Genomic DNA, 26108 nt, shown 5'->3' on the forward strand with positions numbered 1-26108 from the left:
CTATCCTCCAGACCCATAAAAAAAAAAAATTCTCACTTCTATTCGGAATTTTTTGCCTTTTCTTCCCAGTTCAATTTTTTTAAATTTTGTTTCCGAACAAGTGACTCAAAATTTTTTACTTATAAGAAGACTTATTTCTTATTTAGTTTCAATACTTGGGCCCGTTTTGATTATATTGAGTATTTGTACTTTTCTTATGACTACTTATCTTATGTAGTAGTCAATTGCAATCTTCTTCCATGTGTTTTCCATACTTTCTAATTCATTCAGTGTAGAAGAGCCTTGTTTGAAGCGAGTTCTGGTATTAGTCTGAATAACAGGATCATATCTTCCAATGCTTCGATAAAGTCAAGTTTTTATTTCGTGTATTAGTAGAAAAGGTGGGTAAGTTGTATTTTTCGAGTGCAGCAGCGCAGTCAATAATATTTTTTTCCATCATAATTTTCTTTATTGGTTAGGACGTTTTGGATTCACTATTCCATTTGCAGTAGTATTCGTCTTTTTAAGTTTTAAATTTAAGTCACCAGTAATAATTGTATTCACGATACTGATTAAAGTTTGAAGAACTTCAAATTGAATTCTTGATAGTCTTCATTAGGCCATATATTCCAAAGATATCAATATTGGAGCCTCAGTGTTTTATGACCATGTAGCATAGATTATCGCTCAGATGTGCATACCTCATGTTGGGTGACAAGTTTTCTTTTACCAATATAGAAACACCTCTTTTAGTGTGGCCTTCCAAAGATTCAAACAGAATGTATCGCTCATTAAAACCATAATAATCCTTCATACTTGATCTTGTGTCGCAAAGAACAACTACATCGGGTCAATTCAGAAAGGAAATATATTTAATCAATTCCCTCATACGTATATTCTAGACCAGAGAGTTAATATTTAGGAAGACCACAGAAAACATATACATTTTTTTTTTTATACAAAAGAGGTCGGACATAAAAAAAAAAACCTCCAACGTATGCTATACACCTGATTTCATTGATGATCCACTGGGAGTCTTTGAAGAGATTTTTCTTCTAGTGCTAACTTCCTCTTTTTGTGCCAATCAAATCATTATTCATGGAAGATCCAAGCAGCTCAGTATTTTTTCTTCCTCGAGTAATGAGGGGATTAGCCGTGGTTATCTTTTTTAGCTCCTCCAGATCCAGTTTGGCCTTTTTGTGAGAGCCCTTTTCCCTCTCCAACGTTTTGGACTTCCTAACGGTACTCCTGGAGACGCCCAACTGTATGGAGTATACGAATGGAAATTTGTCGATCACATTCAAGTGTCATATTCTGGACTTGCGCAACAGCTATAGAGTAGAGAGTGTACTATGTGTGCAGGAAATTAAGTATAAGGAATAATACCCTGCAATATTTTGTGGTCAGGCAAAATTCTAAGGGCTGCTTCGGGTCAAAGCTTCCAGCCAGTAATAAAAATCCTCCAAAGATGATCAAAATTTGATGGAAAAAAAAATTTCGTACAAATTTGTATGAAAAGAAAAACTTATTTTATAAATAAAATCGATTCTTGTTGTCTTGTGTTTTCTTTAGTAAAATTCAGACTGTTTAAACATAATCAATTCAATAGTTAGTTTTGATTAAAATAAATGTCCATACAATACAACTAAATTAGCTAGATTTATTTATTTGGAGCAAAAGTTGTAAAGTCTGACTTTTGAAAATCTTTGTATAATTCTGACCTTGAATAATTAATCATTAGCGATCTTTGGTGTCTTTTCAGTTTAGCTTGTCGAGTAGTTGTTCCAACCCATCTTTCTACTTTTTGAGAATGACGAGGGGTTTTGGGTAGATCCAAATTTTTTCCTTCTACACATTTCAGAAGTTTATCATGTGTTATGTCAAAGGTTAACGGAGGTTTGGTTAGAAAACTTTTTAGAATGGTAGATAAGTCTACTAACTCCGAATAACTATTTGCATTTAAGTTCAAGTGATCCTTGGGTTTTATGTATTGCTTCATTGATCCAGTTTCTCTCCTTTTTCTATCCTTCATGATGATGTTGACGAAATTCCTGCGTATATTCTATATACGAATCAAATAAAGTACTTAAAACTTTAAAGGAAATAAAAATACTTTAGAACAATACTTAGTATGAAGATACTCCTTTTGGAGCATAAATATTAAGAATTATGACGACCAATCTCTTGAGTTATTTTGATGGATTTTTTGTTTGGACGTAAATCCTCAAGAGAATTGATACTTTCATGATCCATCTTGCATTGTGAACTGCCCCAGGATGTTTTGAGAAATAAGTAGGTTACCGAATCTGGCCCATTTTGAAGAATTAAGCAAATTTCCATGAAGTACTTTTGATCCCTACTAAATTTGCTCTATTTAGATTCATTTATGATTGTAACATACCCTTTTTTAGATTGAAATTTTGTTGGATCCATATGACAAGTGATGTTTCATACAAAGGTCCCCAATACTCCTTTAAACAGTTCTTGGTCCACTTAACTTTCCATCATTAAGTTCAAAGAGCTTTTTGAAAGTTAACTCATTGAAATGAAGTAGAAAAATATTCCATTGTGATGGAGGATTTAGTTTCTGTTGCATAAGTCTAATTATACCCCCTTTGTGCCCTGTATTAACTGCGGTCCCATCATTAACAATTGCTCTAATTGAATCAAGACTTCCGGATTCAGCTATAAATGAAAACAATTCATTTGCAAATTGCTCTGCTTTTTCAAAAATAAGTGAGAAATGATTTATATATTTTGCTCCAGGTTCTATAGCCACTGATATAGGCTCCTCCATAATTTAAGGCTTTTCAGATCCAGTAGACATTTTGTAAGATCTTGGCGCCCATCAAACATCATATATACGACTTTTTTCTTTCTTTAAAGTTTTGATGAACCTTAATTCGATAATTTTGTACGTGCTTGCAAACCTTTGTAACTGAAAGCTAATTTTGGAGAGTTTCAACCTTCTGATCTCTTAATAATGTATTGCCAAATGCTACAACCAAACGAACTGAAAGTCCATATCTGACTAGAATATGGCTTCATTCTTGGAGCTCAACATTATTCCTCGGTTTCACAGTTTCACTTACTTCATTACTTAAAGGACTCCCATAATCCGAATTAATATCTTATTTATTAAAAAACTCATTTTGTTGATAAGACTTTTCTTGTTACAAAATTTGTTATTGATTTTTTTTTATTGATTTTTTTAGAATCTTGGTCCTTCCTTGCTTTATTTCGAACAAATTAGTCATACTTTTCTTTATAGGATTGTCTTGCTTCCTTGTCAATGGAAGTAACATTTCTTGACTTCATTGAAAAGTTCTGATCCATGAAGAAAATAAATTCATCCTTTGGGATTGATCTAAATGCCTTCCAATTACAGTTTTTAATTTTAAAAGAACTAATTTTCTTATTTTTGTAGCAACAACATAAAGCAATATCAAAATTTTTGGACAATTTCCCCAAAAACTCAATAACATATTTATCACTCGATCGACTTTGCAAATTTATCTTTTTCATGTAGTTTAATTATTTGGATGCTTGTCCTCTCCCAAATACTTTATAAATTAGAGACAATTATTTCAAGGATTTGCAAAATATTACAGGGTATATCACCCGGACATCCAAATAAAAAAATGCTCCTGGATAGTTTTGTTCCTGAAGCCATGACAATAATTAAATAATTTGCATTATATGATGCTATTTTTTTAGAAGGAATCTACAAGTATCATCAATCAAAAGAACATATATTTAATTATGTAGTAAGTAAGTAATGTTATATTTATTTCTAATTTGGATTTTAGAAGCTGTTTGAGATCAGCATATCGGTTTATATATAGTGATTAAAGTGGATATTTGAGTACTATATAGAAAATATTTTTTTTTGTTGGAAGGCACAAAATCTTTAAAGTTCCTATTACCTCTTGAACATTTTACAAAAGAAATCGTTCTTTTTAGCTCATACTTTCTTGCAAATTATACTTTGTATTTATTACATAAGAAATGAGAGCCTTTCCACCCCTTTTTCGTAAGAATTTGCACACAACATACGCGGTATTATTATATTTTCTACAACACATGGATTATATAAATGAATTAACTAAATTTACATGTTTTTAACTCAACAACCGGTTTTTTTTTCCAATGAAATAAGTTTTTCTTTTATACAAACTTGTACGAATATTTTTTTCATCAAATTTTGATCATTTTTGGAGGATTTTTATTACTGGCAAGGAGCTTTGACCAGAAGCAGTCCTTCGAATTCTGGCCGGCCAAAAAACAATTTAGGGTATTCTTACTTGTACGTAAATTCATGATGGGATCAGTAGGGGTTTTGGTTTGGTTGGTGTTGGTTTCATAGCAAACTATCTACTCTCTAGCTCACCTACAATTCCAGAAAATTACAAATGAATGTGATCGACAAATTTTCGTTCGCGAACTCCAAGGACTAGGTTTCTCCAGGAGCACCGTCTACGTCATCGGCAAGTCCAAAACGTTGGAGAGAAAGAAGGGATCTCTAAAAAAAAGGCCAAACAGTATCCGGGGGAGCTAAATAAAATAGCATAGGCCAATCCCCTCAAGTCCATGAGAGCCCATGCAAGAGAACTCTAAACAAAGTGGGTGGAAAGAGCCTTGTGAGAGTGGAGAGGCAAATTAGAAATAAATATAAGTTTGCAATGAAAAAAACCTATCCATTCTTTTGCAAGACTATTTTCAAGATGTTCTTTTGACTCGCCCATTACAATAGGATTACATGTGACTACTTCAGGGACGTCCACAGGACAATTATTATTTCTTTTTTGGCAGGGCTTTGTTTTTGGAATTTTTTGGAAAAAAAAATTAAAAGAATTGAAATTTTGAGGAAAAACATTAGAAAATAAATTCTTTTCGAAAAAAAATCAAAGATTTGAAATTAGTAGGAAAAAAAATGGAAAATTAATTTTTTTTCGAAAATCCACAGCTGTTTGCAAAAAATTTAATTTTTTCAAAGAACTTCAAATATATAACATTTTTGAAAAAAAAAAAATTAGTATTAAACTTTTTGGAGAAAAATTTCAAAAATCCAGTCATTCACAGAAAGTTAATTTTTTTTTGTGGTAAAAAAATTTCACAAATTAAATTAGTTTTGAAATACTAATATTTTTGGGGAAAAAATTGAAGTATTTAATTTTCTAATAAAAAATGGGGGACTACAGCCCTCCAGCCCAACTACTGCGGCCGCCCATATACTTTGAACTCTAAACTACAATTAAAAAGTAGATTATTATTAGATAAGATTTGCAAAATTTTACAATAGTTGGAGTTCCACAGAGTATGATTGAAGGTTATGAAAAACACAGTATACATTTCGTTTGTATACTATGTACAGTATAATACAGTATTTTAATTCAATTTAAGGTAGCTACTAGGAAGGTACTAATAAACGAAGGACCGGCGTGTTTGTTGTATCCTATCAATTGATAATTCTGATTCATTCTAATACTAGTATTACTGCATACAGTATACGAAAAGAGAAGGAAATGTGGGTAGAACCCCGGCGAGCCATGATGAGGTTGATATAATTCATTTTGTCAAGCTGTTCTTCTTCTCAAAACAGCACTGTTCCCACCTATTCCCTTGTTTAATATAGAAAGTGTAGCTCGTGTGGATAGAATCGTAAATTTCAATATTAAGGATGAAGTTTGAAAACCATTCAGTGCTATTTCTGTGATTACGACATCGGACTTTTTTGTACTATATAACTAATAAGTGTGATGGATTCCCTCGCTCTTCGGAAGTCTTTTTCTGATGAAGAGCTAAGAAATAATCTCGATGACCGCTTCCGTGTACCATCTTTTTCCATTTCTCTACATGAAGTATCTACTAAGGTGATTGAAGCTCATGAGATCCTGCATAATAAATTAGTGAGGAAGCTACGAAAAGCAGTGACAGGGCACCCAGATAAGAAAGTGAGTGACTCTCTTCACGAAGAAAGTGTGAGGAAAAAAGTTAAGAAGATTGATGCTATGAGTTTTTCACTGGGAGTAAGCTTATGTTTTTTTGTGGAGTTGGTATTTTTCTCGTATCCCAGATGGTTTCCAAGTCTTTATGTTCTACTCATTTCTTCTTTGTTGGTTCTTAGGTATGTTCGTAGGTACATTTATAATTAAGTTTTGAGCTTATTCATATTTAGTGGGGGTTTTTTTTTACCAATTTATGTATGCGTTTCTTAAAATAATGAAGTACACTCTGAAATTTTCCAGTTGTTATTTTAACAACTGCACAGAGTAACATTTTATAAGAATGTGACTACATAATATATTTTGAAGGAAAATTAAATACTTTTTTCAATTAAAATAAGTATTTCTCTATTTTTTTCAGGTTCTTCACGTATCGTAAAGAAAAATACCAATTTTTTATGATAGATTTCTGTTATTTTTGTCAATTAATATTTGTTTTGTTCGTTTTTACTTGCGGAGGATTTGGTTTTGACGGAAAGACAAATGGATTTTGTCAAAGTTGGTTTCAAATTAACTACATGCTGAGCCATGGTCCTCTGGCAGTCGCTATAATTACCTGGAGCAATAGCCTTGTTTTTCACAGTATAGACAAGTTAACTAGCTTTGGAATACATATCCTTCCTGCTTTAATGAATTTTATCATATTATGGGACGAAACTAATCAGAGCCTTCACCATCTGTCTCTAGTTTCGGGACTTCTACTTCCACTTTTCCTGTACTTATTATGGCAAATAGGCTACCTATACATAGAGCTTGTGTACTTGAAAGACGATTTGAGTCTTGTGACGTCTTATCGGTACCTAATTGCTGACAAGAAGAACCCGGTGGCCCAATGGATCTATAGAAGCTGGAGACGTTGGGGTGAGTTGGAATGAATTGTAGTTGAGCTAAGGATTCGATGTGTTAAAAATTAAATATTTTTACTTACAGGTCTCATGGGAAATGAAGTTGACGTCTTTGATTACAAAATCTTATCTATTTTTTTTATATTTCAATTTATTTACATCCTTGTGACAATTTTGTTTTGTTTCATTTTTACGTATCGTTTTTACTTTTTGAGTGTAGTATATCTCCTCACACTCAACTTTGCAGCTATATGGAATGGGGCAAATTACTACATTCAAGTTTTTAGTCAGCGATATAATTCTAAATTTACACACAGTTCACCTGTCATTCAAGAAGTCAAGATGTCGTCTTCATCGTCAAAGGATCAAGATAAGATAGATTAAGGACGATTTTACTTGGTACTTTTTAATTTGTTCATTTCAAGTACCTATGAGGCTTAGATTCTATGACATATTATAAATCTAATTGGATTATATATATATATTTATTTAAGTATTTCAATAAATGAAGATATATACTGTTAAGTTATATAAAAAGATAAAACACGCAGAGTTAAATGTTAATAGATACAAAATTGGATACAATTATAATGTGAAATGAATAAAAGGACATTGAATAAACTCTTGGATTCGAGGACTCATGTATACATTCATCTTCATATTTATTTACAGCAATAAATAAATTTAGTAATAACGAGTATTATGTGATAGTTAAGTTTGAGGGTGAACAAAACTCTTAATTCCTCTCCTTCAGACTGATTTCGTCGTATTATAAAATGAATAGATTGTGTGATCTTAGATGATAAGGTTTCATTTTCTATATATCGATTTTTGTGAAAAAGTTCTATTTTTACGAATGTTCTATTGGACACTCCCTCATTTAATCATGCTGAGACAAATTATGACCCATTAAATTATATGTAAATTATAATTCAACTAAAGATATAATAATAATTTAAAACTATTGTATATTCAATTTAAAAGCTATTTTTTTTTATAAAATTACTCTCAATGGTTGGATCCTTCAATTCATTTGATGTATCACACTCAATAGGTATTTTTTTTTGTTAATTATAATAATTAATATATGACTTTTGTAAGCTACAAATGAGGATGCTGGGATTCAGTATATTCGTAGTAGTCTCATTGGCCTCTGCCGTACCAATGAAAGAAGGATGTCTCCATTTGGTGCGACATGGTAGCAAGTGTTGTAGGGTTCCATTTTGCAAATGACTGAGTTTGGTGATTGTGCTAAATTCATATCATCCTAAAAGATGTCAAAGGATTTTGTATTACAATAAAATCTAAAAAAACATGTATTCTTTATTTGTTTAAATCCTACTATAATACTACATAAGTTAATGCGTAATTAGAATTTTCTGAAAAGGATTTTATAATACTTATTTTAATTATTATTTTTTGCTTTTAGGACATCTGTCAAAATCGAATATTATTTAGTTTTTTGTCCATGATATATAATTTTTTTTTAAATTCAACGTAACTGACTAAATGTTCTTGCTCATATTTATGAAATAATAATGACTGTCTTCATAAAACACCTGTCATTTTAGATAAGTAACTTTTCAAAAGAAACTTGACTTTAGTATTTTGTCGATTCCGAGACAATTTTCGTAAAAATTACAGATGCCCCATTCTTTAATATTTAAGAAATACAATTTTGTTTTTTTTTGGTTTGAAATTTTTGGAAAAAAATTTGAAAAATAAAACTTCAAATATAAAATTAAAAAAAAAAAGTTTTAATATACAATTTGATATTTAATTTTTTTTTTTGAAAATCTACAATTTGATATTTAATTTTTTTTTGATAAAAATACATTGGATTTCAAAAATCGACAGTTTTCTCCAAAAAAAATTGAAAAATTAAAGTTCTTAAATAAATTTTGTTGGAAAAATTTGTAATATTACGTTTTTAAGAGAAAAATTTGTAATATTACGTTTTTAAAGGAAAAATTTGTAATATTACGTTTTTAAGAGAAAAATTTGTAATATTACGTTTTTAAGAGAAAAATTTAAAAAATATATAGTTATTCACAAAAAGTTAAATTTTTTGGGAAAAAAATTGAAAAATTAAATTAAATTTCAAATATTAAATTTTCTTGTGAATACTAAAAATTCCTAAATTTTAGAAGGGCCTATTTTTTTCATAACCTAAAAAAGTAATAAATAGTTAATTACGACTAATAAATAAGTATTGGAATTGTTAGTTATACATCCCGATTCCAGAAAAAAACACCCAATTCTCCGATTTCGACTATCGTCCCTGCACTAGTTTCAACACTGGTAGGTCAAATGTTTCAAAATTTGCATTTTTATCTGTTCAATTAATTATTATATATTAGCAATTAATTCCATGAAGTTTTTGACCCAAAAAATTTTAAAACTGCTCAAATCCTAAATTTAAAAGAAAACTCAGTTATCAAATATGTTATGTAAATTGATATTGGCTTTAGTGTAAAGATTCATTGAAATAAAAATTTGTGGTATGATATTAAAAGTAAAGGTACTGCATGGTGCAGAGTTCCTATTCCTTAAAAGAAAACAACGAGATGAAATCTCAAATAAAGACTAATTAAATCATGAAATTTATTGAAAATAAAGCCTCCTGATATTCATCAGTTGTACAATATTTAAATGGACAAAAAATTTAGATTAATTAGTTTACTAATTTATATATACATAGTAGAGGGGGTATTCGGCATTGATCGGAATTTTTAGCGTTTATTAACTTTGTTTAATCTTAGATATATCTCGTTGTTACATTGATTGTATCTTTTAACCTCTCCCCCGAAAAGAAACAGATTAAAATCCCAACTATGGAATTATTAGTCAAAACACTGATTACGATTAAAGAAGTGGAAACATTGACAGCTGATAAGAATAAAAAAAAGTGGCAATTTTTGTGTTAGTTAGGTGAAGCCGTAATATGTATATTCTGTTCTTTTTTTGTTATGACTAATATGACGCGCTGAGCCATAACTAGACACGCTCGTTATTACAAATAATTTCTTCTTTGGCAATCAGTTACTTTGTTATATTAAAATAGAAAATCGGTACACTACTAACCAAACAGAACATTTTTGTATTGTTCTTCGTTACTGTTCTTTCCAATCCAAATATGAATGTTTTTCTAGAGTTTTTCATCTAGTGATGGTACGATTAATCAGAATCGAAAAATCGGGTGTGTTTACGTGGAAAATTATGTTAAATTTGCAATTCCAATTCTTATGTATAATTATTTATTACTGTTATTTAACTGTTTATTACTTTTCAAAGTTATGAATTTTTTAATATATATTTGTCAAAAAAACAAACAAAACATGATCTGAATTTCGTTTTGGAGACTTATAATTTTATAAATATTATAATAAAATAATTTAGGATGCAATATTCAAAAATGGAGACGAAACAAATTGAACATAAACTAAACCTGCACAAAAGTGTTCTAAACACATGCGGTAGGTACAGATATTATTATTTTAGGTTAATCCCTTTTACAAAGGGATCTAGGACAGCTGGCTTTTGGAAAGGTTGTAGTGGGATTACTCTCTCTGGAAAAAATTGTTTTGAAAATAGCTCACCAGTCAGAGGAATCGCTTTCCTTTATTTTATGTAAATATTATTTACATTAAATAATAGTAGGGACGTGATTATTGTTTAAATTGCATTGAGATAAAAAACCACGACCGACATAATTTCATAAAATATATGGTAATATTGAAATACAATATTTACTAACAGAAATTACAATAAACTATAATGTTACTTGCTTGATCATCACTGTGTTACCTCGCTAACACAAAAATACCCTGTGTATTTTGTCGTCAGCTATGGATTCTTTTGTCTCACTTAATAGGTCATGGCTGCTTCATAATACATTATTTTTCATATATAAACATAGTAATAAGTTATATTATATCGCCTATTTTTTTCCCGGCTATCATATGTAAATGTATAGCTATTCTAATATATATTAATACAATATTGAGACACAATATCAAGATACATAATCAAATAAAATACTATGTAGGATTTTAATATTATGAAATATATATTGATGTACGTCATTCATTTTATAAATTGTGAAGAAAAAATATGACATTGATAGTCGGGATTACTTACAAAATAAATGGAAGTTACTATAATTTACTTATTTGGCTACCAGATGATTTCAGGCCTTTTTTCAATAATTTTTTGGTAGAAAAGTTTCCTGAAAAAATGCAGGTAATAACGTGTCATACCTTAAAATCTTCAACATAGGACAAAATACTTAATAGGAGCAATCATGTTTTGCTAAAGACCGAAGATGACTTTTTTTCTTTATAAATTTACACTCGTACAATTTAAACAATATTCTTATCCTCAAATATAAGTATCATATTAACGATGGTCTTAAACTTAATATTTATTTGAGCTAGAACCATTCATTTATTTTGTAAAAACAAAAAAATATATATATAATCAAAAATGAAAAACAGGTGAATTTTGTATTATTTGAGTATCAACTTGGAAAAAACTAGACTTATAATACTAAAATAAATCATAAATTTACGCTGGAGAAGCAGCCAAAAAAAAAAAAAAGAAAATACGAAGGGTTATTTAAAATTTGTGTGTCCAAAATATCAAGATTGAGCAAATTTTTTATTTACCATAATAAAAGTTTTATAGGTTAATTTAAAGTATTGTATTATATTTATAAATAACTTTTGCTATAATATATAGACAAATCAAAATTTTGGAAAGAATTTTTTCCTTGGATCAGTATTTAAAAAGTATTTTATTAAAAATATAACTAATACACTTTTTAACGTCAACATTAGTAGTTAGGAAAATTTGGATTTTGTGAGATCTTCAAGAGTCTTGTTAGAATTCATTTAATCACCACTCACACTGATCAAAAAGTCCAACTTTTGCTAGAAATGTAAGATCAGGATTTAGCAATATGATGCAAAAGTATTTCTCCTTTGTTTCAAGGGAAATGATTAAAGACTCAATTTTGCCCCAAATGTACTTTTCCTCTAATTAGCTATTGTCAGAATGTAGATACCTCATAAATCCGTAACCTTGATTGCATCATATCTATAGTTTTACCCTAAAAAAAGAGACCCTAATGAGGGAAGGTTTTTGCAAGTGGGGTTTCCCTCAATAAATATCATAAAATAATCATGAAAAGCTTTTGTATATTCTAAATAGAAGCCAAATTCTATAAAATTTATTTAATAAATTGTTCACAAAAATGAGCAATTTTTTGAGCGATTGTGTGATCCTTCATAAATCCTAAGTCTAGTAATTTAGAGAAAGTAACAAATAATTTATTTCTTGCATCCTTCAATATTTTTATCAACTTTGTTAAAAACTTGTTGTTTTTTTTTTTTTTTAAAAAGAGGCTCCAATTGCCAAATCTATAGATCTTGAAGGTTTTAATAATCTTTTTCGTTTTATCGTTCACTGATATTTAAAAATGTATACAAATTTAAAATTATCCCCGTCCACCAGCGGTGGAATGTAATTACAAGGGGGGCAAATAATATATACGGCGAAGTCATCACAAGTGTTTATAAGATTCCAGGGGGGGGGGCAATGTTGTTTTTCCTACAAATTTTGACATTTTAACATCTTATATAAATTCCACAATAGCTGTGGGCGTATGACCCTTTGGATTTTATGGGCTCGGGCTATTGTCCCAGCCCCACCCCATACAAAAATCCTGCAGATATACGTAAATTTGTAGTAAAATGTATTGAAATATACCAAAATACTTTTTTTTATTTTGAATTGGGACCATTACGAGAATATTGGTATTCTAAAAAAACTAGTAGCAACGTTATGTTTTCTTTTTACGGAATTCCAGGGTTATGTACATTATATTCTGATATAAATTATGAAACTAAGCTTAACGTTGACAAGGAATTGATTTGAATTACACAAAGGGAATATACATTTTAGTTACACTTATTGGAATAAAGATAAGCTTCTAATATTAAATGTTTTGGGGTTTTAAAAGGAGTGACAATACACATCGTTATGGATGTTACATTTGCATGGAATTGTCACTTTTCACTCCTAATTTATATTCCAAGAAATACTTTTCGGGGTGCATTTTGTGATTCAGAGATGGATGAAAATTTCAGGCAAGAACAACTACATTCCTAAAATGCATGCATCTAAATATTTTTGATTAAAAAAAAACGAATTCTATCTTCATATCCAAGAAATATTTTTCCAAACTACTTTTATTCAACAAAATATTAACACATGATGGACCTCTTTTATTTATTCGGCCCAGTCCAGTTTATTCTTAGGATCCGTCATATCTGTCCTTGAGACCGGCCCTTAAGACTTTTGGTCCTTCGGACTGTCAGTACAAGAACTGATTATAAAAAGAAAATAAATTTAATCGACTGACGTCATCAAGAACCAAACTTTATAAGTTTTAGGACTAAACTGGACCGGAAAAGACTGAACTGGAAGAGACGTCAGTCTTCAGTCCTAAATAAGGACTTACACAAGACTAGTTTCAGGTACTTGAGATTGTCCCAAGTTCTTTGAAAATCATAATACTTCACTTGCTTGCTCTGAGAATAACTCTGATATAATCTTGGGACAATTTCAAAGTACCCGAAACATCATGATATTTAGCTTGAGCAATATTTTTTGTCAGCCCAATTGTAGGCTTCATTGTTTCCTGATACATCCTTTAGTGTATTAAAGATACCGTTTACTGCTCCAAGCATCAATTGTAGTTCTGGCGATAATGTACACATTTTTGCATGACTTATCTGATTTTAGTAGATCTAACAGTATTATTATGACTATTTCAACTGTGAGATTGTGCAATTCGTAAAAAAAACCTGTGTCATACCTTTCTCTAATTTGTCTCCTCAGAGATTAAAAGAATCACATTATAAATTGGCATTGACTAAAAAATCACTATTGGACAGCACCTGGAAACCATTCAAAATATTTGAGGATTTTTAGTCATAAAAATCAAACCCACCGAATAAAATATATTCAATTCAGATTTTTGTAATGAGAAAATCGACTCACTATTTGAGTAAATAATTATTCGAGAGTATATATATCAAAGGGAAAGAGATTAGTTTTGAAGTAATGAAGTAAAATTAATCGTTTTCCTTTTGAAAAAAAAAAAAGTAATAAAATATTATTTAAGCATACGATACATACTTGATCAGAATTGACTTTAATTGAACGACCTTCTTCCTTCATATTTTGCAACATTTCAACAAAATCTGGACTCCAATTGCTGTCTGACTTTTCTAGGATGGAGGTTATGTCTAGATCATCGTCGTTTAATCTTTTTGTTGGAACTTGAGTTTGTAATCCTTGATTTGGAGAAAATCGTTGAAATGCATTCAATGTGGCAATTGCTCTTCTCGGTTCCTACTCGTAATTAAAACAGCTATGTTATTACTGAGGATTTTAAATGATAGAATAAGTACTATTTTTCGAGAAGTAGTATTTTTTTAAATTTCCTCTACAGTATAATATTAATCACTCTAAATAAATTACTGTGAACCGACAATTCCTCAATAATTCAAAAAATCATTAGTTCATTACAATTTTCTTTTTTAAATATCGAACGTATTGATATCTAATAATTAAAACTGAATCTAAATGTCTATGTTCGTTTTATAACTTAGTCTAATTTCAGAAGCGTCTGCAGGATTAAATATATATATTTTTATTTTTTTTGAAATTTTTTATAAAAATTATCAAAAAATTAAATTTTTCTAAAAAAAATTCTACAACTATTTACAAACTAAGGAAAAAATTCATTGTTTTTCTCAAAAAATTTAATTTTTTGGAAAAATATTTCAAAAATTAAATTTCACATGTATAATTTTCTGGAAAAATATTTCAAAAATTAAATTTCAAATGTATAATTTTCTGGAAAAAATATCAAATATATTTAAAAAATCTTTAGATATTTAAAAAAATTTCATAAGCTTATAGCTACTCTCAAAAATTACATATTTTGGAAAAATTTAAAAATCCAAAGCTGATCACAAAAAATGAAGTTTTTAGGAAAATAATTGCTAAAATAAAATTTCAAATATAAAATACTTTGAAAAAAAATTCAAATATTCAATTTTTCGTAGAAAAATTAAAAAAGTCCATTGCTATTCACAAATAATTAAATTAAAAATTTCAAATATCAATTTTTCTAGGAATAATAAAAAATACCTTATTTTTTTTTTGTGGGGGGAGGAGGAGGACTACACACCCTCCATCCCTCATCCTGCAGAAACCCCCTGAATTTTCTTGATTTAATACTCAAGTTCGATTTTTTAAATAATTTAACCCTCCCTGGCTACGTTTGTAACAGTTGACAGGTCTTACTCAAATGTAATTTCTGAAAAAACTTCTGACTGATGTAATCTAGAAAAAAATATTCCATTGATAAGAAATAGATCCAAGTATTTTATGATAAATTTTTTCAACCCTTTGTTAACCAACTTTCAGTAATTGAGTCAAAAGCAAAAAATGTTACAACTGTCTTTGTCTACATCAATATATTTGAAATTAAATTGTAATGGTAATTAAATGAATTTGCATGAAATTGGCGATAGGATCACTCAGAGGTCGTCTCAAAAGATGCTCCCTTCCCAAAATTCAATGATAATATACATTAATTATAATTTCAAATACATTCTACTAAAAACTGCAAAATGGTGACTACACCCTAGATTGTTATGTTTTATAAGCGTTTATTTTTAGAGCCATTGAATGAAATATGGACACCATTTATTAAAAAAGCCATAAGAAGACTTTGTCTTTTCGATAAACAAGCTCGTTCTATAAATAAAATATTACAATACCTTTTGTAATTCGATAAAGATTATTATACAAGGGGCAACAACAGTTTGAAAATAGGAAATATAGAAAATTCCCCACACATTAATTTTATCCCCAGGTCCAGATCAAACTAAAAACAGCACTTTGTACCCCCCAAAATAATGCTGCAATACTATGTACCCGGTGTAGAAAAAGTAGTGAGACCTTCTCAAAATACATTTCTAAAAAGGTGTTGTTGATTAAATTTTAGATTATTTTTGCATAGCTTAGATTCTGAGCCTTTGATGTACATGCCGTAAACAAAAATTCAATATATTTTGCGATAGAGGCAAGAAGAGCCGTCATAGGCGATTTAATCCAAGCCAGAAGGACCACCTTGGACATCATGAAGGCCTTAAGCGTCAGCAAGGCCACAGTTTGTCATGTTAGAAATCATTTGGGAGATGGGATAACCTTAAAGACAAACCCAAGAGTGGCAAACCCACAAAAGTGAAGCCTGAAGTCATCATGGAAACCTTTAAGGTCAACCCAACGATGAAGATGTCAGAGAACGCCAAGAAGATGAAGGTGCATCGGCCTACTGTGGGAAAGCCAATCTGAAAGGCTGGAAGAAGGTTAGTTAGAAGAATTGAGAGGCCACTCCAGTCTGAATGTCAAAAAGAAATCTTTCTTCAGCAACGTCAACAACTCTTGAATAATCGGAAGCCTAACAGAATTGGGTAATTTTTTTTATCTGCTGAAAAGACCTTTATCGTTGATCCCGTCTACATCCAGCAAAATGAGGGTGTGGACCAGACATACTGTGATGATGTTGTGGGTAGTGGTATTAATTGGAGAAAAAATGTCTTCAATTTGGTTTCTTGGTAGAAGGGTTACTCACAGTCGACCACTTGATGGTGTTGAAGGAAAATGTGGTCTCATAGATCACCAAAACCATGACAAAAGTCCAACAAGGCAACGTACGTATTTCAAAAGGATGGGGCTCCGACCCATACTTCTAATATTGTAGAAGAACAGATGGTTAGCAACATGAACTTCTAGTCCAAGAAGCTTTGGCCCCCTCAGAGCCCAGATGTATATCCATTTGGTGGCAAATTGAGATGAAGGCATGCAAAGTCCGCCAACCGAATATTGATGCCCTGAGAACTTCTGTTAACCAGCAGTGGAGGATCATGAAAAGGACTACATTGACAATGTCTGCAAGGGGTTCTCTAGGCGGTTGGAGGCTATCATTGAGGCTGATGGTGGCCAGATTCATAATTAATGTACATTGTTATTGTAAGCCATATTATAAATAAAATATACTATGTACAAGATTATCTTGATCAATTATGAGTATTATAATGACTACATAGAGTACTTTTTCTACAAACAGTAATTATGATTACCATACAATTTATTCCAATTTTATAAAATAAATTTCAGGTTATTTGGCATGAGTTGTAATTATTCAGTGTTCATTTATTAATTATCATATCTTACTCTATATTGATGAAGGTTTTAACAGGAGCCTGTAGTGGTTAATAAGTTTTTCCTCGTTTTAAGGCAAGAAAAGATCTTTCACATGTTGCAATTGTAGCAAGCATTATAAGTATTAATTTTGCCAGATTTAAAACTTCTGTTAGAAGAATTCTTTTACTATAATCCATTCTTCTAATAAATGATATTAATCAAAAATATTGATTGTTTTTGTGTCATATCCAAGTTTTAATTCGATTTAAGTCATTAAGATAATTTGTACTTCAGCCATATATTTCTTGATGTAGGTCAAATTTGCCAAATGACTAAAGATGTTATTACCAATTTTCTTCTTTGATTGATTTCAATAAACTTTACTAAATTTCAATATGAATTTTATAGTTTATTTGATTAATCTCTGTCCACAAGATCAAAAGCTTCGTAATATTCGGAAACGTGTTTTGTGGGAATTATGATAATTGAAAATATATTTCTAAGTTTTAATGGAATAGGATAGTATATTTCTTTTTCGTCGAAGTTTAGGATCAGAAATACCAAGTTAGATTTCCATTTGAGAATGACATTACAAATAAGCTCATACATTTTACTGCTTTGGTATTCTGAAGGGACAGTAACGACTGGGTCAGTCAAGCTGAAAAATAACTGTATTCCACACATTGACATGGCATTTATATAGACTATAATTTTCCTTATTATCATTAGAAGAAAGTTTGGATGGTTTTGTTGTTCTTGTTCCTTGGGCCTGATTATAAAATTGAGATCAATTGTAAGTCTTTGTTGCCAATTCAAAATTAATGAAGGTTTGTCGTGGATTTCTCATGACCCATTTTGGTAACTTACTCATAAATTTTTTCCCCATTTCCAAAATAGGACTTCAATTTATCTTTATAATTTTAATTATTTTTAGCTAAAACTGACTATCCTTTCAATTAAATGTGATTCATTTCTCAAAATATAGTGTATAATGAACTTTATTTAATCATAGCAACATATAAATTTTTAATATATTAAGATTTATTATGTATAGAGATTTAAGTAAATCCTATACAAACGGATTTTGTGACTCAACTAACTAAGTTTAATCCTATAGAGGCAGTATTTTCATTCATTTTTTTAAAAATAAATGAAAATAAATTGATTATAAAATGATATTTTACGGAGAATCAGTATATACTTGTGTATTAAATATAAAATACAGTTTGTGTGTAACGTATGTTCTTTATGGGTGACCACGCCGTTTGGTAACAGAGCCTCTAACTTTGAATGGGTACCTCTTTTAAACTTGGATAGCTAAGATTGTGGCGACTTTTAAGGGCGGGGGTCATAAATGAGAGGATTATTCTATAACACGGAATTGTTTTTTGGAGCTGAAGGAGACTGAATAGGGCGTTGAGTTTTAAATCAAAAGTGACTGCTGTCTAAAAAAAATAACGAATAAGTACGTTTGCTATATTTATTCATAATCAAAAAAAGTTGGCCAAATTTGCACTTTTTCTTTTTTTCAGGTTCGAAAACATGCAATATTGGATTCATAGATTAAAGTAAACATTGTATAAATCTGCTTGAAAATTCGTTTGCATATAAAAAAAGATATTTAACTGAAATATCTGTCATTTTCGTAATAATTTTTCATTTTTTTTCAATATTTCCCCCCTCCCCATCCCCTCCATCAAACGTCAATTTTTAAGATAAAATACCACAAAATGATGCATTTTGACAAATTTTTTTTTCATTTTTCTTGTAAGTGGGGCTTCTAGAACAATTCATAATCTCCATAATATTTTCCATACTAATTCCTGTGTCAATGAGATCTGCTGCCGTTTTGTTTCTTGCTTATTCATGATGAAGAACTAGTGAAATGTTTATTATTAATTTTATGCACGAAAAACCAGCTACAAGGCAAAGCAATAAATCAAATGACAAAACGAAAACCACATGATCATTTTCTGTGCAAGGTAGTCGTAATAGCTACACTGTTTTTTATTACTTCATAGCTAAATACCCTGCTTCCATGAATTTAGCCTTTTAACAGAATGAACAAGGTAAATTCTGAAAAAGTAAGGAAAAGTTGTATACGGCATAAGGTTAAATGGGCTATCATTTTTTTATTCATTCTAAGCAATATATATTAATAAAACAACGGAAACATTATTACACACCCTCATTAAAAAACAAAAGAAAGAAGAAACGAGACTTGAATGTTTAATTAAAATTCGTTGAACGACACAAGGAATAAAAGTAAAAATGGGCACATTCAGAGATCTGATAGGTAAATCATATCATGAAGGGAGGATATTAAGCTAGCTCCTACAAATAAATATTAGTAAACACTTGAAATGGTGCACTGGTATTTCCCATCTATGACCAAAGAGTTGAAGATGATAATTGCCTCAGAGACACAAATCATGGAACTACGAAGGGAGCTTTTGGTTCCTGTGTTTCACTGCATATGATATGAAATGTATTTTAGAGAAGAGTCACTCAATGTGTCACCTATACTTATACTGTGAGGACGTTACAATGAGCCACCCGAGGGACTTAGTCTTTCATCAAGGTTAATCCAGATCTCTTACTCCAGCATCATGAGAATATCGGGATAATTTTTTCATTTTCATAGAATAAATGGAATGAGGTCTCTAACTCCTTATAGAAAAATAACAGTTTCTCTCTACCTTGACTTGTTTGTAAAAACACAGGACCTTTCTAATCTATTCTTCAACCATTTTTGACGTGTATCAGTGAATAGAGCCTTCAAAATGATGTTTGGATCCACATGTTCCATGCCATTGCTAATTACAGGCTGTTCGATCCTGAGCCTTGTTATGTGGGGTATCATAATATGTCTAATCTTTTCCGACAAATAAGACCATGAATCTACTCAAGCTAACATTGGCGTTTTGCTCCACTTTGTTAATACACGCTGTACTCCAAATTAGTGAGTCAAAGGCAAAAGTGTATGTTATGTATAGTTTAAACTTATACATTCCATCAATCAAAGATGAGATTAAGAAGAAATAAAAATGATATGAATATCAAATGAAAAGAGTTTGCTATTTAAAGAACACTAATATTTTTATAGTTATGGGATCTTCATTAAATTAATGAAATGATGGCTTTATGGACTAAATATATTTCCAGGAATTGAAACCTACTCATTTCATTTTCAGGGATATATAATATGGATTCACATTCTCAAATTTAAATATGTGGTAGAGTTGTCAATTCTAAGCATATAATCGTCTGTGAAAGTTATTATACATCGTCAAGGTCGGTGCTATAATTTTTTTTGGAGGGGTTTGAATTTTTTTTTTTCCAACTGTCCGACTTTGTGGAAAGAGCCTTGTGAAGGTGGAAAGGCCACTATTGATACCAGTAATGAAATAATTGGGCATCTCCTCTGATGCAAGACTCTTTTCATATAGTCTTTAAAGCTCTTTTTATACAATGTTGCCCCCCTATAGCCCTAATGCCAACCTCCTTGACTACATCTCTTGGTTGCATGTGAAGGGGAACGCCTGCAGCGTTTCTTCATCCAATCACCGTCAGCATGTACTACAGGCACGTCATTACTGACAACTTCATCTGCAAAGGGTGCCAGACTTTCTGCCGCCCACTGGTCCTAATTGGTCTTTCATGGTAACTAAAATGCCTAAATGTTTGACTTCTTAGCAATAATAAATTCTTCATTGTTGTAAAATAAAGTTCATTAAAAAATTTGACTTCTATAATTTAATCGGTCATTGAATATTTTGTTAATATCCCATATATATAACATTGTTTACAAGGTGTAACTTGTACAAATTGCAGCCAAAAACTCTGGTGAATAATTTTAAATGAAGGACTTGCATTTCTTTGGATGAGGAAATTGTAGGTATCGAATATTCTATGGAGGATTGATATATTAGTAGTAAATATAATTTTTTATTATTTTAATACAAGTGGCCAAAATATAAGTATGTATTATGTGGCACATTATCAACTTCAAATGCCAACAGCTGTATGTTTCATAAATAAATAATACATTTGTACCAGGACTGGTCCTTATTAGTCTTTCATTGCATCTAAAAGGTTGAAGACTAATTATAACCTTTTTTATAGAAAAAAGATATAGCCCAAGTTTAAAGTAAGATGTATTGTGGCTAGAACGTATAATTAATGATGTAAATGTTCTGAATTATTTAGCTGCCCCTTTTTTTTTGGAATTGGTTATCTGTAGAATTAATTTTCTCATCCTTATCAGTTGTCATTATTATTTAATTCCTCAATAGTGAACATCTTTTCCTTAATAAATTCAATACTATTATATTCAAAACCGGATTAAAGATTCGTATGTGCTCATAAAAGACGGAGTTTAACCCTGAGGAAATGTTGCAAGTTCTTATTAGACTTAAAGTATAGTTGAAGATCGATATATGAGTAATTTCCTGCCAATGCCCTAGTTCATTTCCTTCTCTCCCTCCTCCTTTGTTTGTTATAGGTGATTTTAGCTGATCTCCTCCAAAACATTTCTCAAATTGTGATTTTTTTACCCTACAATACTGGACAAGACAATAAAAATATAGCTTATTATATATAGCTTTAAATATAAATAATTATTTTCCCACAAAGGCATGTATGACTTTACGTGGTATAACTGTAAAATATATAATTATACCCCTGGGCTAAAAGTCTACCTACTCATCACTAGAATATGTATAACAAAATCTAATTTAGAAAAAATTACCATATTCAGATATTTACGCTCTACTGAATGCCAATTCTAGTTTAATATGTATTAACTGTTTCATTTAATTAATTATATATAGGTATAATTAAAAAAAAGCTTACATTATGGAATAGGAAAACAAATTTTTTATGTAGGTGTACATGGTGGTCTGAATAATTGCTAATTAATAAATAATGAAGGATTCGTGATTGAAATAAATTCATATTTCAATATATTAAAGCATAAATAATTAGTTAAAAAACAAAACAAAACCTGAGCTCTCTAGATTACGTAAAAGTCGAGAAAAAGACACTTTAATGTGATTTACTTATTTCCATTTACCCCCCCCCCCCTACAAGTAGTTGGGTGTCTCTAGGACCAATGTCTACACCGTCAGCAAGTCCAAATGTTGGAAAAGACGAAGGGCTCTGTTAAAAAGGCCAAACTGGACACAGAGGAGTTAATGAGAACAGCCCAGGCTAATCCCCTCAAGTCAAAGAGGCCCCATACAATAAATCTCGGGATTCACACAAGACTGTCCAGAGAGCTAACAAAAAAGTAGGTTGAAAGAACCTTGCGTGCAAGATTTTTTTGAACTCTTTTTTGACACTTTTGGCACCCTAAAACCCTAATGCCAGCGCCTTCAACTTCAACCTTTTGGTTACATGACGAAGGGGTTGCCTAAAGCGTTTGTCATCGAAACACTGAGGGCCTCAAACTCACTGTCAGACACAACTGGGAAGCAATGACAGAGGACTTACACCTGCTGCGGGTGCCAGGCCTCAGCCATAGCCTGGAATACCCTAGAATACATAATTGCCGATGAGGGAGGCAAAATTAATGATTAAGATAGCTCAGCCACACATCTATTTATAGTATTAATTTTGTTGAAATTCTACTGTTTGTTAAGTAATTATGTCTTGCTGAAGTTTAAAATTCAAAGTGCTGCGATTTTAATGGACCACTTGGTATATCCTTGATAAATCCCAAAACCCCAGGAGAGAAACAGACAGACAAAAATTGTCTCTTTAATTATATGTATACATATAAACACTATTTTCTATAGATTAAAAAATATAATTAATGACAGTAATTAGCTTTAAAGGGAACCTTTTAACGGTTCAAATGTAAATTAGATTATGAAATAAATGGTTTATAAATAGTATTTCTAAATACAAAGTAATTTTTAAGAAACTTCATTCAAAGAAAAATAAATATTGAATTATTTGCTTCCTCATGCAACCATAGAAAGAAATTAATGTAGGTATTTGAATGGACTTTTTAATTAAATAGAAACTTTTTTTTATGAATTGCATTTGATCAAACTTCGACTCTCGAGGAAAATGCTTAAAATAACTGAATTTACAAATGGCTAAAATATTTTACTTTTGATGTAGCAAATAATTAATTAACTTTACTTTGAGCATGAATTTATTCCATAAAAGATGTGTTACATCTTTATAAAATATCAATTCATATCGAATGTTTGCCAGGAAAATTAAAATTGTTACTTTTCTAGACTTAAAATGCAACAGTATTCGGATGAGTTGTATTGTACAAATGAAATGGTTTTTCATTTCTTAATCCTTTTTGCTATAAAAGCAACAATTTACATACATACACAAACAATAAAATGTAGATATTTTAATGGACTTGAAAGCCTTTTTTATACTTTATCACTATATATGTGGCCGACATTACTCGGAGTTATGAGGTCCCGAGGGGAAAAAATATAATTGCTTAAATAATATGGAAAATTTGCAAATAACTTCCCTACAAATACTCAGTGTTAATTTCATTTTTTCCTATCCAATGGACGCCAAGCCTTCCACTGCCTACTGGAAGCCATTATTGCCCCAAAAGGCGATTATATAAATGATTAAAAGAACTCAGACACATATCTATTTAAATATTAATTTTCTTGCCATTCGATTGTTAATTAATAAATTATATCTTGTTCAATTGTCAAATTCAAAGTGTATAGATTTTAATGGACGGCTCGGTAATTGTTTTGCTTTAAAGTCGTTCTCTTTGTCCTATAAACAAAAACTGAGAGACATTCCCTAGTAGGATCCATTTATAATAAATCAAAATAAGAATGTAACTCACATAGTGCTGCTCCTGATAGTGACCTTGCGGATAAGCGGATCCACTACCACAGAGAAGAATGATACAAAATACTACTTTCATGTTAATTTTTTTATAGTGAGTCGTGAAAAGTTGGGTTATAATGTATATAAGTGTGTCGTTGGTAGATGATTGGCTCTTTTTTGGATGAGGACTCTTTGGAAGGAGAAAAACTCTTCCACTGACGCGTAGGGACGGAGGAACGGAACCTTTTATTTCCCTTCTTGTTCCTTGATTCCTCAAAATCCAAATAACTCTTACCTCAACTTTATCTATGTAGTTTGGGGAGATGGGGGGGGGATTTCTTTACCTTTCTTTTTCATTTGTGCGAGTGAGTGGGATATGGTCCTACCTCCTCCCTCCTTTTCTTCTATATAAATATATCGCTCACATTTCGTGTTGAGTGAAAACCCATTTCAGGATATGGGGATTTCTTCTCATTCCTAGTAATTTTATTCTTATTTTGAAGAGGGATATTATATGACGTCATATGTCTTACATCTATAAACTAGTTAGTAGTCAATGACTCAAAGGAAAGAGCAAACAGACCAAAAATCCAGAACAACAAAAATATAAGATAAAGAAATAACGTTTTAATCTAAAGCTGATTTATAATTGTTATTCTCTCATGATTTCAAATAGTTGTTAATATTTCATTTTATTATCTTTATTCACGAGTTCAATTAAAAATTTATTTTTAAGAAATAAATATAAGTTCAAAAAGAACGGAATTTACTTTTTTAATTTTAAATATGTACTTAAGTGAATTTTACATTATAAACTTAAATAATATTATTATGAAATAATACATATAAATAATTTATTACATATAATTAAATATTAAGACATATGTTGCACAATGTCAAGCATACTTCCACTTTTTTTTGTTTGTTTCGTTTAAACGGGGCTTTCGTTTGTTTTTCATTTTATAATGTTTAAATAAAGTAGGAATCGTATTATGGACCAAAATCCACCTTCCTTTTGGAAACTTTTGCCGAAATCATGAATAGTTAAAGTATGAAACCGAATGATATTCTTATAAAACAAACCATTAATATAATTTCTACATCCTTCACATGGTAAAAAATAGTTGATAATATTACTTGACAAACTCTTGAGTCTTTGGCGGGAGTCCACTTCGCATGTTTGATGGCTTTGGAAAAGTAAATATTTTCATGGATACTTTTTACTCGAAGTTAATCTAATATTACAATGCACCACAATACATGTTATCATTATGGAAAACGTATTGCAATTAATAAGTATTGGCTAATTATGATGAACAATTAAATTAAGACCACAGAGTAGTTTGTCAATTGCATTCAAGACCTTTAAAATTGATCTTATGACAGGTGACAGATTTAAGCCAATCAGCAAAGAGAATGAAAAAACATGCTCGTCTTCTGTGCCTACTATTCTCTTGAGTTCTTTAGGGATTATTATTTGTATAGGGCTGTAGAGGGGACGCTAGGAAGTTTGCTCTGGAGACAACTCGTGGAGAATAGGAGACTGATTTGATTTATCGTATTTAGGGATCCGAAAAGGCATCATGGATATTATAGGTACCGTGGGAGATATAATTAAAGCACATTATTTCTCTTCCTCTGCTATTGACTATCGTCTAATACTACTTCTTCACATCAATCAACAGTCATAATAATCAGTAATGCATAATAATGTACATCCTGTGAATTTATTAGCTGCCCCGTTTTTTTGGAATTGGTAATATGAAGAATAACATTTCTTTTCCTTAATAGTTTTTGTTATTTTTTTTATTCATGAGTAGTGCACATTTGACTCAGAGTAGGATTGAAGATCGACATCGGAGTAATTCTAACAAATTTCCTTCTTTATTTCAGTCTCTTCTTCCTCCCTTGTGATAGCTGATTGTCCCTGATCTAATGAAATGTTATGATCATTATTTTTTCTCTCTTTCTAAACATTCTTCAAATTTTCATGGTTACCTTGTTGATTTTCGTTATTTGTTAACAGGACCAAGTACATAGGAGTTTCATCATTAGTAATGTATCAATGATGTCCTACCATCATGTAAAAATTAAAAAAATCAACGTTGTAATTCTGACAATTTGAATTATTTTTAGATATTTTATTGGATCAGCTGCAAGCTTCCGT

At 30.5% G+C, this 26108-nt stretch overlaps 2 protein-coding genes across 2 annotated transcripts; one reads left to right on the forward strand and one right to left on the reverse strand.

Annotated features, from left to right (window-relative positions):
- The first annotated feature begins 5590 nt into the window (after positions 1–5590).
- LOC121129285 (uncharacterized) lies at positions 5591–7474 on the forward strand. The gene is made up of 3 exons (XM_040724990.2): positions 5591–6106; positions 6346–6845; positions 6915–7474. The coding sequence occupies exons 1-3, from the start codon at positions 5739–5741 to the stop codon at positions 7211–7213; spliced, it is 1167 nt and encodes a 388-aa protein (XP_040580924.1). The 5' UTR covers positions 5591–5738; the 3' UTR covers positions 7214–7474.
- A 269-nt stretch (positions 7475–7743) lies between these two features.
- LOC121129226 (uncharacterized) lies at positions 7744–24221 on the reverse strand. Its single transcript, XM_040724934.2, has 3 exons — positions 23958–24221; positions 14033–14248; positions 7744–8096 (listed from the first exon to the last, which is right to left on the reverse strand). Exons 1-3 carry the CDS (start codon positions 24036–24038, stop codon positions 7953–7955), a joined length of 441 nt encoding a protein of 146 aa, XP_040580868.1. The 5' UTR covers positions 24039–24221; the 3' UTR covers positions 7744–7952.
- Positions 24222–26108: the final 1887 nt, after the last annotated feature.

The sequence above is a fragment of the Lepeophtheirus salmonis genome, chromosome 14 (assembly GCF_016086655.4).
Source record: "Lepeophtheirus salmonis chromosome 14, UVic_Lsal_1.4, whole genome shotgun sequence".
NCBI lineage: Eukaryota > Metazoa > Arthropoda > Copepoda > Siphonostomatoida > Caligidae > Lepeophtheirus > Lepeophtheirus salmonis.